Genomic DNA, 13,848 nt, shown 5'->3' on the forward strand with positions numbered 1-13,848 from the left:
TAACGGGTCTCTGCTAAACTGAGAGCTGGGAGGTTTTCCTTCATGGCTGCAGACTAAGCCCCAAACCACCAGCAAAGTTATGTTCCTTCAGTGGCAACTGTGCTCCAAGTGCCGATTTTGGCAGGCTGATCGGCAACGCTCACGCTGGCTTTCCAGGCTCCTCCACCCCGCGACTCATGGGAGCGAGAACATCCGGACGGACCTTCCCTCCCTGCCCTGCCCCTGCCCCTGCCCCTGCCCCGTCCGATGTTTGCTCCTTGCCCGTCCCTCGCTGCCGGCAGGCCAGAAAGCAGGGAGCAGCTTCCTCTCTCCTAGCTCCAATCATCCCAGCTTCTTCAGGGATGTTTTACAAGGACGGAGGTCAAGGATCAAGCCCAGCCCCACATTAATAAACATTTCCCAACTCTCTGTAAGGCTGCCCTGAAAGCTGAGCATTTATTTTCCAGCTTTTTGCAAGCTCTGTTTCTATTTTAGAAGGCTAATGGGAACCTACTACCCAAGGACTGGCCCAAACAGCTCCAAAATGCTCTCCAGCAGAGCTGATCCCCGGTCCACCTACCTTCTTAATGTCCTTGTTGTTCATAGGGTCGTCAGTCATCTTGTGGAAGAGCAGCTCAATAATTTCTTTCAGCTCATAATTGTATCCTTTCCTTTTGCAGACGATCACCACTTTATCAAATAAAAATAAATACCTGCCCAAAGCAAGCAAATAAACAAGCAACCCAGTCAAACATCTCATTAAGGGCCCCGTTCAACGGGAATTATTTGGAAAGCTCCGCAGAGCTTCCCAGCCAGCGCGGCTCAATGTTCTAACCGTGCTATAATTTCACACTGATGGCGATTTCTGTCCGTGCAACTCTAGGCGATCACCGAATAAATGAGCACAAGAGGAATCGCCAGACAAAGGCACATTCAGTTTGGGAAAACTTCTGAGCCCGTCTGCTCGCTCACCTGTCCTGCTTGGTGTGGTTGACTATGGAGCGGACCTTCAGCTCGCCATCGATCTTCGGCCTCCCGAACTCCTCCAGCTTCACTTGCTGCAGAAAGCAAAGCAGGGCTGAGATCCGCAGCCAGGGCTGGGACGATGCTTTGGTGACTGAAACCCAAACCTGCCTGGACCGCGCAGTGTGCTGGGGGCATCCCCACCAGCCCTGCCTCGAGCTGCAGCAGCTCCTGGGAACAGCATCGCCCTCGCCAAGGGGAGCCCCTGCACGAGCATGGCCCTGGCATCAGGAACGGGGCCACGGGAGACCCCTGGAGCTCCAGCACCAGCATCCCAGGGCAAGGCTCAGGAGTCACAGAATCACACAGAATCACAGAATCGTATAGGTTGGAAAAGACCTTTAAGATCATCGAGTCCAACCGTAAACCCAACACTGCCAAGCCCACCACTACACCATGTCCCTAAGCACCTCAGCCAAACGGCTTTTAGATACCTCCAGGGATGGGGACTCAACCCCTTCCCTGGGCAGCCTGGTCCAGTGCTGGACAACCCTTTCGGTGAAGTAAAATTTCCTAATATCCAGTCTAAACCTCCCCTGGCACAACTTGAGGCCATTTCCTCTCGTCCTGTCACTTGTGACCTGGGAGAAGAGACCGACCCCACCTCTCTACCCCCTCCTTGTCAAAGCATTTTTGCAAGGTTTGGGATCCAGAAAGCAAAACCCCCACAAAATAAGCTATTTTCCAGGGGTTTCTACAAAACCAGAACGAAGGCTACCATACTTTTGCTTCCCATCCTGAACCAAGACTGGAGATTTTGCGGAGGCTGGAACCCAACCCAAGGGTTTGGTCAGTTTGTCCTTCAGCTCAAAAGCCCTCGCAAACGTTGCTCGGTGCAGCACAGCCGCCGAGCCACGGGCATCAATCCCCTTGCATGGCTCTTACAGGAAAAAAAAAAAAATTGTGAAGCATCACCGCTGGTCAGGAAAATAAATATTTTACACAGCTGTGTGTATAGTCCGTAATTATTTCATTGCCGTGCCATGTGGGCTCTGTATACAAAACACCAACCACTCCACAACGTCCCGCCCGGTGCAACGAAAGGAAACACCGAGCAGAACGTGCGTGGGATTGATCTGCAGGCAGGAGTGACTGCTTTGCTAACATCTCGTCTCCCGCACGTCAAACTTGCTCTCTGGCTGCTGCAAGGAGGAGAAGCGGCTGCTTAATGCCCCCATTTACATTCCCGCTTTCACGGAGCATGATGTCTGATTGTTCGCGCAGATCGGGATTATCATGACTGCTTCAATCAAAACCCGCGAGCCGCCAACGGCCCGTAGCCCACCGCAGGCTTTTTGCAGGTTTCTCTTGAAAATTAAGGATTTTGTCTCCATCTGTTAAATAACCATCAATTAAAAGTTCATTGTTTTCAAATGAAGTCAAGGCTTAAAGCCCCCCAAACCCAGGACCCCTCCAGGAGGCCCTCGGGGTGGGCAGCCCCCGGCATCTCCCTCCATCAGCCCCTTTTGAAGCATCTCAGGTGTCAGCCCCCAAATTGCATTACCCCAGCGTAAAGCGTGACAGCAGAGCAGCTGCGCCCGCAGCTGACCAGCCCTCCCCCGCCCTCCCACCCCCCGGCAAATGTGGGAAAAAGCTCGTTAGCTTGAAGCTCTGCCACGGAATATTAAATTAATGGGCTTCTTCGGGGCTGAAGTGAGTGACGGGTTGCACAGCGTGGGCTGATGCACAGTAATGGGACCAAGTGTTTGATACCTCCGGAGCCTGGAGGATGAGGTTCTCCTTAAAATATCTGGTTGAGATTTTGGGATTAGGTGCATACCACATGTGCCCTTCTCCTCCAAAGGGGCCTTGGGACACTTTCAGTTAACCTCTGTCCTCTTAACAGCAAAAGAAAACCCACTTTAAATAGCAGACGGGAAATTAAACAGCTGATTTGGGGAATTCTTGGGTCCTCCTACACTAATAACATGAGAAAAAGTTGGAGAAACAATTTCAGTGTACCACCACCACCAAAAGCCACCCTCCATCTCAGCCAAATGGGTTTTGTAATGTAGCAACCACTTCTGAACCGTCGGCAAAACCAGACAGTGATCAGGGAGTGTCGGAACACGCAGGGATCTTTCTTGGCGAGCACATCAGATGCAGCAGCAATTGCACAGAAAAAGCAAATACGATTGTTATTATAACAATCACATTGAAGTAGGGAGTGAGAGGATTTCCCAACTTACCAGATTTTCTATAGAGCTCTGAAATTCACTTATTTTCTTTAAAGTCTCTTTGTCCCTCTTTACTTCATTTATGTACATGGCCAGGTCCTTAAAAGAAAAGCGAATATCGATTTTTACTTTCCAGATGAAACTAGTACCTTACCCAAGCAGAAAGCGCAGGACCCCGGCTCCCCGCAGCCGCCCTCAGGAGTCAGAGCAGGATCCCAGCAGCAGCCCGGGACAGCCTCAGCACAGGCTTTTTGGGCTTCCACTGCTGAACCAGGCAGGCACTGCAATTTTTCCCGTTTCCCAGAAGAGGGCAATGCATGAATCCAGTGCAGCACAGCAAACCCGACCCACGGCTGTTACCTGGCGAGAGCCCGGGCGAGCAGCCAGGCATGCCCTGCCTTCGCGCCTCTGCCCCGGCAGCATCCTTCCCTCCCAGCTTTCATCATCGTAATTCCCTTCACCCCCCCGGATACAAAACCTGCGAGCCAGTCTCTGCTGTCAACACATCCACGTCTGTAAAATAACTGCTTTGGACACCCGGCTGCACGTTAGCTGTGAACAGCACTTGACCTGGCCCCGCTTGCTTCCAGCTGACCTCCCGGGGTGCTCCGCATGGCACCCGAGCTGGCGAGAGCACCGGGATGCTCGCGCTCCGTCCTCCCGGGGACACCCCGCGAGCGCATCCCCGTCTCCGACACCTCCCGCCACACTAAGGCTATGTCGTAAAACAAGGAGACACTCGACGGAGCGCGTTCTGCCCTGAAAAATTCCTTGCTTACCCAAATTTTGACCCATCAAAGAGAAAGAACCCTATCCCTTCCACTAAAACAACTTCTTACGCCCTTCGGAATGTATTTTCCGTGCCTGTTTGCTTCATATCTGCTCCCTGCCTCCTCGTCCTCAACAACAGCTCTTGTCTACTTGGATTAAATCCGAACATGGGATTTTTTAAGACATCCCCTCTGGGTCAGACCTTCCTCAGCTTCCCAACATAAGAAGGGTAAGTCACAGACAATAATCACAAATCTACGTGACAATACTTATAACATCACGAATACCCCACCAGGCCGGTGGCAGGGACGGTTATGAAGAATGACAAAACCAAAAGCCTTACGAAGCGGCATCCTCCATCACGCTTGAGCGTTTGCTCCCTGCTGCTGAACAGGCCATCGCCAAGCAAACGGGAACCACCCAGGATCGACTGCGATTTGAAACAGCGAGGGCAACGTGCAAACCCGCGCTGCGGGATTTAACCGGGAACCTGCCTCGCCCACACCATCACCCAGGGGCTCGGTTTTGCACGCTCAGGTGGAGGGTCGGTACCTGCACCAAATAGCTCCACGTGCAATTTTTTTAGTGCAAATCCTGCCCCTGCTTTGTGCAAACAGCTACCTATGCAAAATAAAAGGAAGGTGCATCCCTTTGGGAAATGTAGCTCTAGCTGTAGATATTCACACCCCCCCCCCACCCCGCATGGCTCTCGCCCCAGGCGGCAGCAACGTCCGCCACCCACCAGCACGGCAGACAGAAAGGCTGGATCCGCGATGAAAAACACTACTTGTAAGTTAAGCCTTGGTTTACAGATCAATTAAAACCGAACTGCACGGCTCCCTGCGCGCCTGCCGAGCCCCGCGCGGTCTGCGCTGCACCTGCGCTCTCCTGGCGATGGGGCGATGAAAGAGAGAAACCTGGCTGATGGCTATGGGCAGCTTCCTGCAAAAACCGCTGAGTCCGCAGCGTAGCCAGAGCGTATATACATTTATTTATGAGCAGTGGTATTGGTGGGTGCCGTATTATGAGGCCATAGGCAGGGTTTAACAACCGCCACCAGGTTTCGTGTCCGTTCGAGGCCACGGCCATGTGTTGTACAGCGGCGGGCTGCGAATGCAACGTCCTTCAAACAACCTTAACTTTAAAGGGACCTACATATGGGCTCTGGATTCCCGGGCTTGCAGGGATAACGGCTGAAAAGGTCACCCAACTTATGTAAGCGCTGGGAAACGCAGCGTTGTTACAAAAGCTGCAGCTCAGAAAACAAAGTGACCTGAGAACACAGGAGCAAGGCCAGGGATGAGTCCTGCGATGCTCTCCAGAGAGAAAAGCTGGATTTAATGATCATCCTCAAGTCAGATTCTGCTGACAAGGATCCCGCAGTGTGAGTGTGCGGGGGGGGGGACGGACACACACACATATCTGAGTCAGAAAACATTTGGATGATTCTATTTTTTGTTGCTGATGGTTTTCCTGAGATCTTGGGCGTTTCAGCTGAAAGCTCAAAAAAACTTGAAACAAAGCAAAATTTTGACACCAGAAGTCTTCGTTTGTGGGAAGAGAATTTTTCCCCTTAATAAAAAAAAGCCACCTGGATAAAAGGATTCCCAACCCGCGCCGGGGTAACAGCGTGCAGGCAACGCTCCGCACAGACACGGGCACAGGCTCCCATTTCTGCAATACTCCCCGACTCGCTGATAGGGCTGGAGCTCCTCCAGATCCCTCCGAGCAAAAACAAGAGACAAATCTGGCATGGCCTCTTTACACACAAGTCGTAACTGCTGCTTAAGGAGGAAGATAACAGCGATGCCCACAGATCTGCCGCAAAGCAATCGCATCAAACGGCAACCAATATACACACGCACGTCCAAAAGGAGGAGAGGCTGCCTTCCCTCGGGCTGTCGGATGGTTTTTCCATCTAAGCTTTCGTTTTACAGAAGCAGAGGGCTCCCGTGCTCTGTTGCACCCCGAGCCCAGCGCAGCCCCGCTGCCGCTCTCGCCCTCCCGTACCTGCATCGCCTCCAGAGCCTCCTTCAGCTGTTGCTTCTCTGGTCGGTCTGATGAATGGCTGAGCAGCTCCTGAAACAAAAAAAAATAAAAATAAAGCGGTTGGGTGTGCTAGGAAAGCTGCCCGCACCCTGCCTGCGCTGGGCAGGCTGCGACGCGTGGGCAACGCTGCCTGCTGCCGGGGCGGTGGCGGGGATGCCAGGGCAGGCGGCTGCGGCCGTAGGACAGGGAACACACCGAGCGGCTGGTGCTTGAGAGATCTGCTACACGGAGTTGACGGGAGGAATTTCACACATAATCAGATTATATGCAAGCTTATTTTATATTCATTAACTGCCTCTTGTGGCTAACAAGCGCAGAATTACCCTAGGTCACTGTACTTTAAGAGACGGCACAAATATTATGTCGTGTTAAGTAGCTCTAGTAATTATTTCATTTGAAGGGGGGGAAAAAAAAAAAAAACCCTCACTCTGCATTTGGCAACGATTCACTCTCCACTGTAAGAGCCGAAAGATGCTGCAGCGAGGATGGCAGCTGGAGAGAAGTGCCAATGCTGAAACACTTACTTTTAACAGGAGATGGTATTTCAAAACTCTTTGCATTGGAACCACCAGCAGATCTTGCAATTTAAATTTCCCATCCTGAACCTTTAGCGTGCATTCCTGTTGAAGAAATCAATACATCGGTGGTGAAGCAGCTGGGGAAAAACAACAACTCCCCCACAGAAAAAGCCTCCAACGTCCCCCGGCTGTCACGTTTTGCTTCTGTAAACTCAGTTCAGATGAGAAACGGCTCGTGGTCCCTGCGAGCACCCAGCCAGCGCCAGGGCCCCCGCTGCAGAGGTTATCGAGGAATAAAACGCAAGGTCTGGACCCTAAAATACAGACATTCTCATGTAACTGAGCTACTCCAGCTTAATGAGATACCGCTCGTTAGGGGAGCACACGAATGCTCTCAGACCTCGGGAAACGTCCAATGAAACGCATTAGCTTAACTCACCTCCTCGATGGTTCGAACTAATGCATTTTATTTGCGAGGGGCTGGAAGCAAGCACGCAGACGGTTGCTGCGGCTTCGCTGATAAGCATTAAGTCATTAAGATGAGCTAATGCGATCGCAGGAAGTTTTGCGACCGTTACCGTCGCCCAGACCCATTTAGATACGTGACTCCGCTGCGCTGGCTGAGCCCCCCTGTGTGCCCCCCAGGAAGAGGAGCGGGGCTGCCGCGAGGGAGGGAGAGAAAGGAAAAGCACGGGAGCAGCTGGATGTTACAGCAACTGGCTCGGTGCAAGATGCAGGGAACGCGTTCTAAAAAAAATTATTAAACGCAGTTTCATCCCTGAATTGGGTTGCTACTTTTGCACGTAAAATCAAAGAGCGCTTGCAAAAACCGAGGTAACGTGTACAGACAGCCCAGCAAATTCAGATTAGCATCAAGACCAAAGCAGGAATTAAAGCTGGGTAAAACAGCAGCTCAAACAATGCATCCCTTCTGGGGCTCCTTTGATTTACTTAATATCTGGATCAGCCCCTATTTACACTAAGCCTTTACGCTGGGGAAGGAGGACAAGGGAATAATCCGGGCGTTCGCCTGGGGACTTGGGTTCACCTCTGACTGTCCCTGATGCTGCGTGTGACCTTGGAAAGCCACTCGGCTCCTGGCTCGAGGATGCTCGGTGCCTTTGGGACGCCCTGCACCACTCAAAGAGGAATGTGTCCACAACCAGTCCCACTCAAATAAAGTCACCCAGCTTGTTTTAACTTGGATAAACTCGGGGAGGAAGGACAGAGAGCGTGTCTGGCGGGGAGAAGAAGGGGCAAGCAGGGGATCAGGACAAGCTAACCCCCAGCTTTGCTCCCTCTCTGGACAGCACGGACACAGAATCACAGAATCGTATAGGTTGGAAAAGACCTTTAAGATCATCGAGTCCAACCGTAAACCCAGCACTGCCAAGCCCACCACTACACCATGTCCCTAAGCACCTCATCCAAATGTCCTACAGACTCACCCCCGCATCCCTCCCCTCTCTTGCTAACTGAAGCATTCCCCACACGCCCTCGGCTCCAGCAAGTCCTTCCAAAACCCAGGACGAGGGGGGTGGGCAGCGCTCGCCCCGATGCCCCTCGCCCGCTCACCTCCACCTTCTGCCTGACGTCCTCCCTGTTGGCGAGGAGGTGGTTGAGCGTGTTCTGGGCGTACTCCATGTGGCTGCAGTACTTGCCGTAAATCAGCAGCCTGCAGAGGGGAAAATCACAGATTTAATCGGAAACACTTGCTGGCAGTTATAACCTCTTATAAAAGATATATATACTTATATACAGTGAAAGGACAAGGCAAACAGCTACTCCCCCATATAACCGCTTAGTAAAGTATTAACACTCTTTTACAGCACAGCTTTTTAACATTTAAATCTTTTGAAGTTGCCAGAGCTGGAGCCCGTGGGGGTGATTCAGCTCACGACGAGCAGAAGGGGCCAAGTGGCCAGAGGAGCCCGTTTTTGGAGGTACGATGGCTCATCCATCCCTCCACTCCCAAGTCTGATATATTTAACCACCGCTCCCCCAAGAGCTGGGCTTTCGGAGCACCACGATAACAAAGGGAAACCCAGCTCGACGCTGAAAGACCTTTCCTAGAGCGGGTTACAAAGTGGCTCTACAAGAGCTAGCTGCACCCCAGGTCTGACAGCCCAAATATGAAAAGAAACAGCGAAGAGCTGGGACCCCATCCCTGCCCAAGCTGCCGGTCACCGCCGGCGCTCGCCTCTCCCAGGGAGCAGCTCCGACCCCAGCAAGGGTCCGTGGATTAACTAAAACACGAGGAGGGGGCTGAACCCCTGCAATCCAACACCGCAGCTCCTCGGCTGCGAGGCGGCTTTTTCTCACGCATACACCGTCGCCGTCATGCCTCGATGTCTCGACAGGAGCCGTGCCGCCCCGATGGCCACGTGCCGGTTTTCCGGCTGTGCCATATTGCACCAGGGCTTGCGAAGGCAGAGCAGGGATGCGCTTCAAGACGGAACAACAACAAAACCCCATTTCCTGAGAGCGTTTCCGAATGCAGCTCGCTCCAGGCCATGTACTCATCTCCCAAAAAGCCTTCATTTCCCGAGTCACAGCTGCTCACAGCCCAAAAAACAATTGCCACCACCGTGGCTGATGTGTGCCCCTCTCTCTGAGGGTTTCTGGATATTTTACCAAGTAAGGAAGAAGGCAAGAAACTCTTGATTCTTGAGACATGCCCAGAATGGACGTGGGTGATGATAATTTGCACCTCATCCGAGAATGAGAGGCTTCAAATCCCCTTAAAACCCAAGGACGCATTTTAGAAAACTCATTGCTCCTTGCAGGATGGGCCACAGGGACCTAGAGATCGAGAGACAAGGTAATTTTGGAAAAGAAGGGTGTCACAGCCTTTGGAAACACCCTGAATCTCTTTATGGACAACCCGGGCTATAAATTTAAACACCTGACACAAGCAGAGCAGTTTTGCTGTGGATTCCCCCTTTTTCCTCCACTTCATTCATTAATCCCCCACGACAGGTTTGGGTTTTCCCCCCCCTTCCTTGCCCTTAACTGCATTGCTGCTGCTAAGACCCATACTCCATCACATGCTGCAACTCATCCATTATTTCGGGGCCTCATGTCTTGATGGAGATGATTGGGGAGCACCTGACCCGGTGTCGCTCCGCAAACGTGGGACTCTCAGATGCCGGTGGGGAACGGAATAGAGAGATTTATGGGAGCCACCGTCCCCAGCGAAGCAGCAGCCAATACGGATTTTTCTTCTGCCTTTTCCCCTTGACAACTTCTGAACATGCACAATAATATCTACCCTGCCAGCACTTGGAGAGTTTCAAAGAGGCTTCAGGAGCATAAATTCAAACCTCCAGCTTTCAGAGAAAGATTTACAAACTATTTCCTTCCCAAAAAAAAAAAAAACAACCCCAACCTGCAAAGCAGAGGAGCAATACATCATCTTGTCGCGATGGCTCTGAGGATGCGTAGGGAAGTGAGAGCTATTTGTCACGGATACATTTGATGGAGGAAGGTCTTATATACAGGGACCAAGCGGGGACTCTGGAGGTCCACGATCCCTTCTTGGTGGGACAACGCTGTCTCCCCAGGTGAGCTCACTTTCTCCTCCTACACCCCCATTTCCTTGCTGTAAAATGTGGTATCGTCGTCTTTCCTGATGCAGGAAAGGACCCTGCCTATTTAGATCAGGTTGCTCCAAACTCTTCATCCCCGAGAGCCCGGTTTTGGGGTCTTCTCCAAGCCAAAACTCCCCGCGAGCAGCAGTTCCCCACGATGCTGAGGTTCCCGAGACCCCCATGGGCTGAACGCAGCTTCGGAGCTGCCACCGCGACCTCGCAGCCATCGGTCTGGCTCCTTCATTCACCTCTCAGGAAGGCTCTTAGGTCCTTTAAAAAGTTGCTTGCAAACTCCCTTAGGAACTGGGCCTGTTCGTTCGACCGCCGGCACGAAACCCATCAGCTACAGGCGCTCTGCTGAGCTCCCACCAGCAAATTAACAGAAGGAAACAGGCTGTCGGCCCAAAAACGAGCCTCGCGCTCCTGCGCAGCCGTGCAGATCTCCCTGGGGAGCGATGCCACCTCCACGACTCCTCCCGTGTCCCTTCCCTGCTCCCCGCAAGCACGGCTCTGTCCCCAGCACGGCGGGCAGCAGCTCAGCTCGGGATCGCTGCCCGGGGACAGCACCGGCATGCACAGAGCCGAGCCAGGAATTACGAGATCAAAATCACCTAAGTGAGTTTTATGAGTATTTTTAAATTATTTGCATTCTTCTTTGGAAACTTTTTTTTTTTTCTTTAATCCAGAAAACATTCCCTTTCTAAAAAGAGGCGCTGTGACTGATGGAATATCTGACCTTACGGTGTATTATTAATGCAGATGGTATTTCTGGAGTTATTGACTTCTGAATGGCATTTCTGTGTCTAGACACTGGTTTAATCACAGTGAAATAACGCCCTGGCACGATTCCACAATGAATCAGGCCTTTGATTAGGATTAAGGATATTAAAGGCTTTTATTAACCTTATCTTTGCGTTCTGGGGTACTCCTGCTTGCAGCTGCCAAAACACAGAATCTATTATGTTTGCAAAAGCAACTTTTACAGTTATTCATCATACAGTAGGTGCCGGACAACAGCAGTGCCAAATACGCGGTTTTTTAGAGGGAGCAATCCCTTTGATCCGACCAGAGCAAAGTCTCCCCTGCGAAGAAGTCCCCCTACCACATCCCAGCCCCTCAGAGCCCCGCTGCTGCTTGCAGGAGGAGACTACGTGAAACCCTCGCAGGCGAGTGAGGTTTTACTCCATTCCGGCTTGCCATCACTGTAGCGTTCCCCTATTTATCCCCTCTGACGCGTCCCTGTAAACGCGTTGTACGGTCAGCCTGCAAAACAGTTGGTCCCATGCGGGAGGCTGTGAGCCCGGGAAAATTCAAGATGCAGACGTGGGCTTGCAAGAACAAGCATCCACGGGAGCCACCGCCATTTAGCCAGGTCGGTCAGAGAGGGGAGACGTCCCAGCGTGAGCCTCTGCCCCTGGGCAACCTGGCACGGCTGGGGCTGGATTTGGCTGCTTCAGTGTTGGCTCCGAGTGATGTTTCAGCCGCCTGAAAGCATCTAGCTGCGGAGGATACAAAACTGCTCTGCTGCAACAGGCGTTTCTGTTCCCAGCTCTGAGACAGGCCCTGCAAATAGCAACCTGCACCGGTTCAAACTGGAGCTGCCAAAACCTGGGGTTCCTTTACCTCTCTTTGAATTCCAGAAACACTTTTGCCAGGCTGCTTCCTCCAGACATCATAGAGACGTCGATGGCTCTCAGGAAATTGAAGTGCACTTTAATTAGGTCCTAAAACGAAGCAACAATCAATACTTTAAACACAACCAAAGCGAGTGGGCAAACACATTCACTACTTAATCAGGCAGTCATTTTCTCTTCTTTTTCCTCCTCTTTTTAGCTGTTTCTGAAATAAGTCCTTCTAGCGAGATGCAGCCCTAAATGGCCAGGAGTGCAAGGAGGTTACACGGTGGAAAATGCACCAGGATTTCCATGGGTATTAAAGTCCCTGTTGCAGCTCTGGAGGGAGTGGAGGAGATGGGCAGGCTCTGCCCCAGATCCCGTGCAAGCCAGCGTAGAAATAAATCCCTTCATCGCAGTGTGCCCGAACCATCTCTAAGTACAGCTAAAATACATAGCCCCAGCCCTGGAACATCCTCCGTATCAAATTCTTTTCTTACCTAGAGTTCATATAATCCCCAACTCTAAAACTGAGTGTTAAAGAACATTTCCTAAACCCGTTCAAGCTCCGCAGCGCATGAAGGACTGAACCTCTACTGGCGAACGCACAAATCTAACATGAAATCTTGAGTCTTCTCTTAAGCGGGAAGGTGGCTGAGCTGCCGTGAAAAGAACAAAGATTTAAGCCACAATGTCTACGCCGTTACCTCCAAATTGATAAAAATAGCTTCCATGTCTTGGGGAGTTAGTACCAGCCTCAGTGGGTTCATATAGTTCTGCAAGAGATAAATGGAAAAAGGATTGAAATACCGGAGAGGAGTGAGCAAGGGGGTTTTTTTGTCCAAGGGAGGTATTTTTCCCTGCTTCACTTGGGCAGGGAGAAGCCAGGTTTTACTGAATTTAAGCACTTGCAAAGGCAAACGAATGACAATACAATTCTCAAGACCGGGCTGTGCCAGGGACCCAAGTGGGAGCCAGGGACCCCCGTGGGTGCATCCTCCCCGAGCTCCCCTTGGTCCCCGCGGCACTTCCAGGCGTGGGAAGGTGCAAGACCCCCACCCGTGGGTGGGTGCAGACCCCTCTCCGGGGAGAGGGATTTAAATGCACACGGTTTCTTCACCTCGCTGCAGCTGGGAAGAGCTCTGAAGCATCTTTTCAGCTCTTTGATTATCTCACTAGAATTTTGCCCTTGAAAAAGCGCCGATGATGTGATTACATTGGAAATGCCTTTCTGAACAAATACATATTAATAGAAACGTCTACATGACTTGTAACTACAAAAAAACCCCCCTGATGCAATGCACCAAAGACGGGACCCTCTACCCATAACACGCCATCAGAACCTACGAAGCCTTCGCAAGCCTTTTTAATGGATATCAAAGCCATAATTTAACTCTTCCTTTAGACTGAACCAAAAAGGCTGTGGCTGTTTCCAAGGAACAAGGGCTATTTAACATAAATGACATATACATTGGGACATTTTTATGGACAATGGGAAATCTTATTCCACCACGTGGGTTTTGCTCACAGCTTCTTTGCGGGAACTTTCAGCAGACAGAGGCAAATAACTGCAAAAGGGGAGGAAACAAAAGCGTTAGGGTGATTAGAAAGGGCAGCTTGATTTTCACTATTGTTCTGCATTCCTGCTGCTTTCCTCGGAGCAGGAACCACCCCCAGGCTCCAGCCGTATCCACGACTCTGCTGTCTTGCTGAGGTGTTCATTTTTATTTTTATTTAAAAGAAAGGCACAACAATAATTTATCAAAACCAATTAAACCCCATGAATTCAAGCAGCAGAGTGTTACTTTTAATCCAATTAGTTTCAATGACAAGTCAGCACAGCTTCAGCACTTCTGAAAAATGCCTAGAATAAAGAAATTATTCCCTAGCAATCAAAGTGATAAGATATCTGCAAACACGGCTCTTATTGGCGAGACCGGCCCGGCCGAGCGAGAAGCGGGAGTCTCTCACCCCCAGGGTAGGGGGGACACAGCAGGATGGTTTTCAGCCTATTTCCGATACACAGCGATCAGAAAAAAATACGTTATTTGGCTCCTACAGTTACAGGCTGCACATTTGTGCTTGTCAGTATGGGTTTTCTGGATCCGCCTTCTCTCCAATTTTACAT

The 13,848-nt window shown here is 51.2% G+C and overlaps 1 protein-coding gene across 4 annotated transcripts in view; it reads right to left on the reverse strand.

Moving 5' to 3' along the window:
* The window catches only part of VAV2 (vav guanine nucleotide exchange factor 2), a 155,882-nt gene that overhangs the window by 11,950 nt on the left and 130,084 nt on the right, over nt 1-13,848 (reverse strand). For all 4 annotated transcript variants that reach the window (XM_075519505.1, XM_075519503.1, XM_075519502.1 and 1 more), the window contains 8 exons: nt 12,428-12,496; nt 11,731-11,831; nt 8,093-8,192; nt 6,524-6,619; nt 5,961-6,029; nt 3,192-3,278; nt 952-1,037; nt 560-692 (listed from right to left, as the gene is read on the reverse strand). In XM_075519505.1, the coding sequence (XP_075375620.1) occupies nt 560-692; nt 952-1,037; nt 3,192-3,278; nt 5,961-6,029; nt 6,524-6,619; nt 8,093-8,192; nt 11,731-11,831; nt 12,428-12,496 (741 nt within the window). The remainder of the gene's footprint in view (nt 1-559; nt 693-951; nt 1,038-3,191; nt 3,279-5,960; nt 6,030-6,523; nt 6,620-8,092; nt 8,193-11,730; nt 11,832-12,427; nt 12,497-13,848) is intronic.

Source organism: Mycteria americana, chromosome 17 (genome assembly GCF_035582795.1).
Source record: "Mycteria americana isolate JAX WOST 10 ecotype Jacksonville Zoo and Gardens chromosome 17, USCA_MyAme_1.0, whole genome shotgun sequence".
In the NCBI taxonomy this organism is placed as follows: Eukaryota; Metazoa; Chordata; class Aves; order Ciconiiformes; family Ciconiidae; genus Mycteria; species Mycteria americana.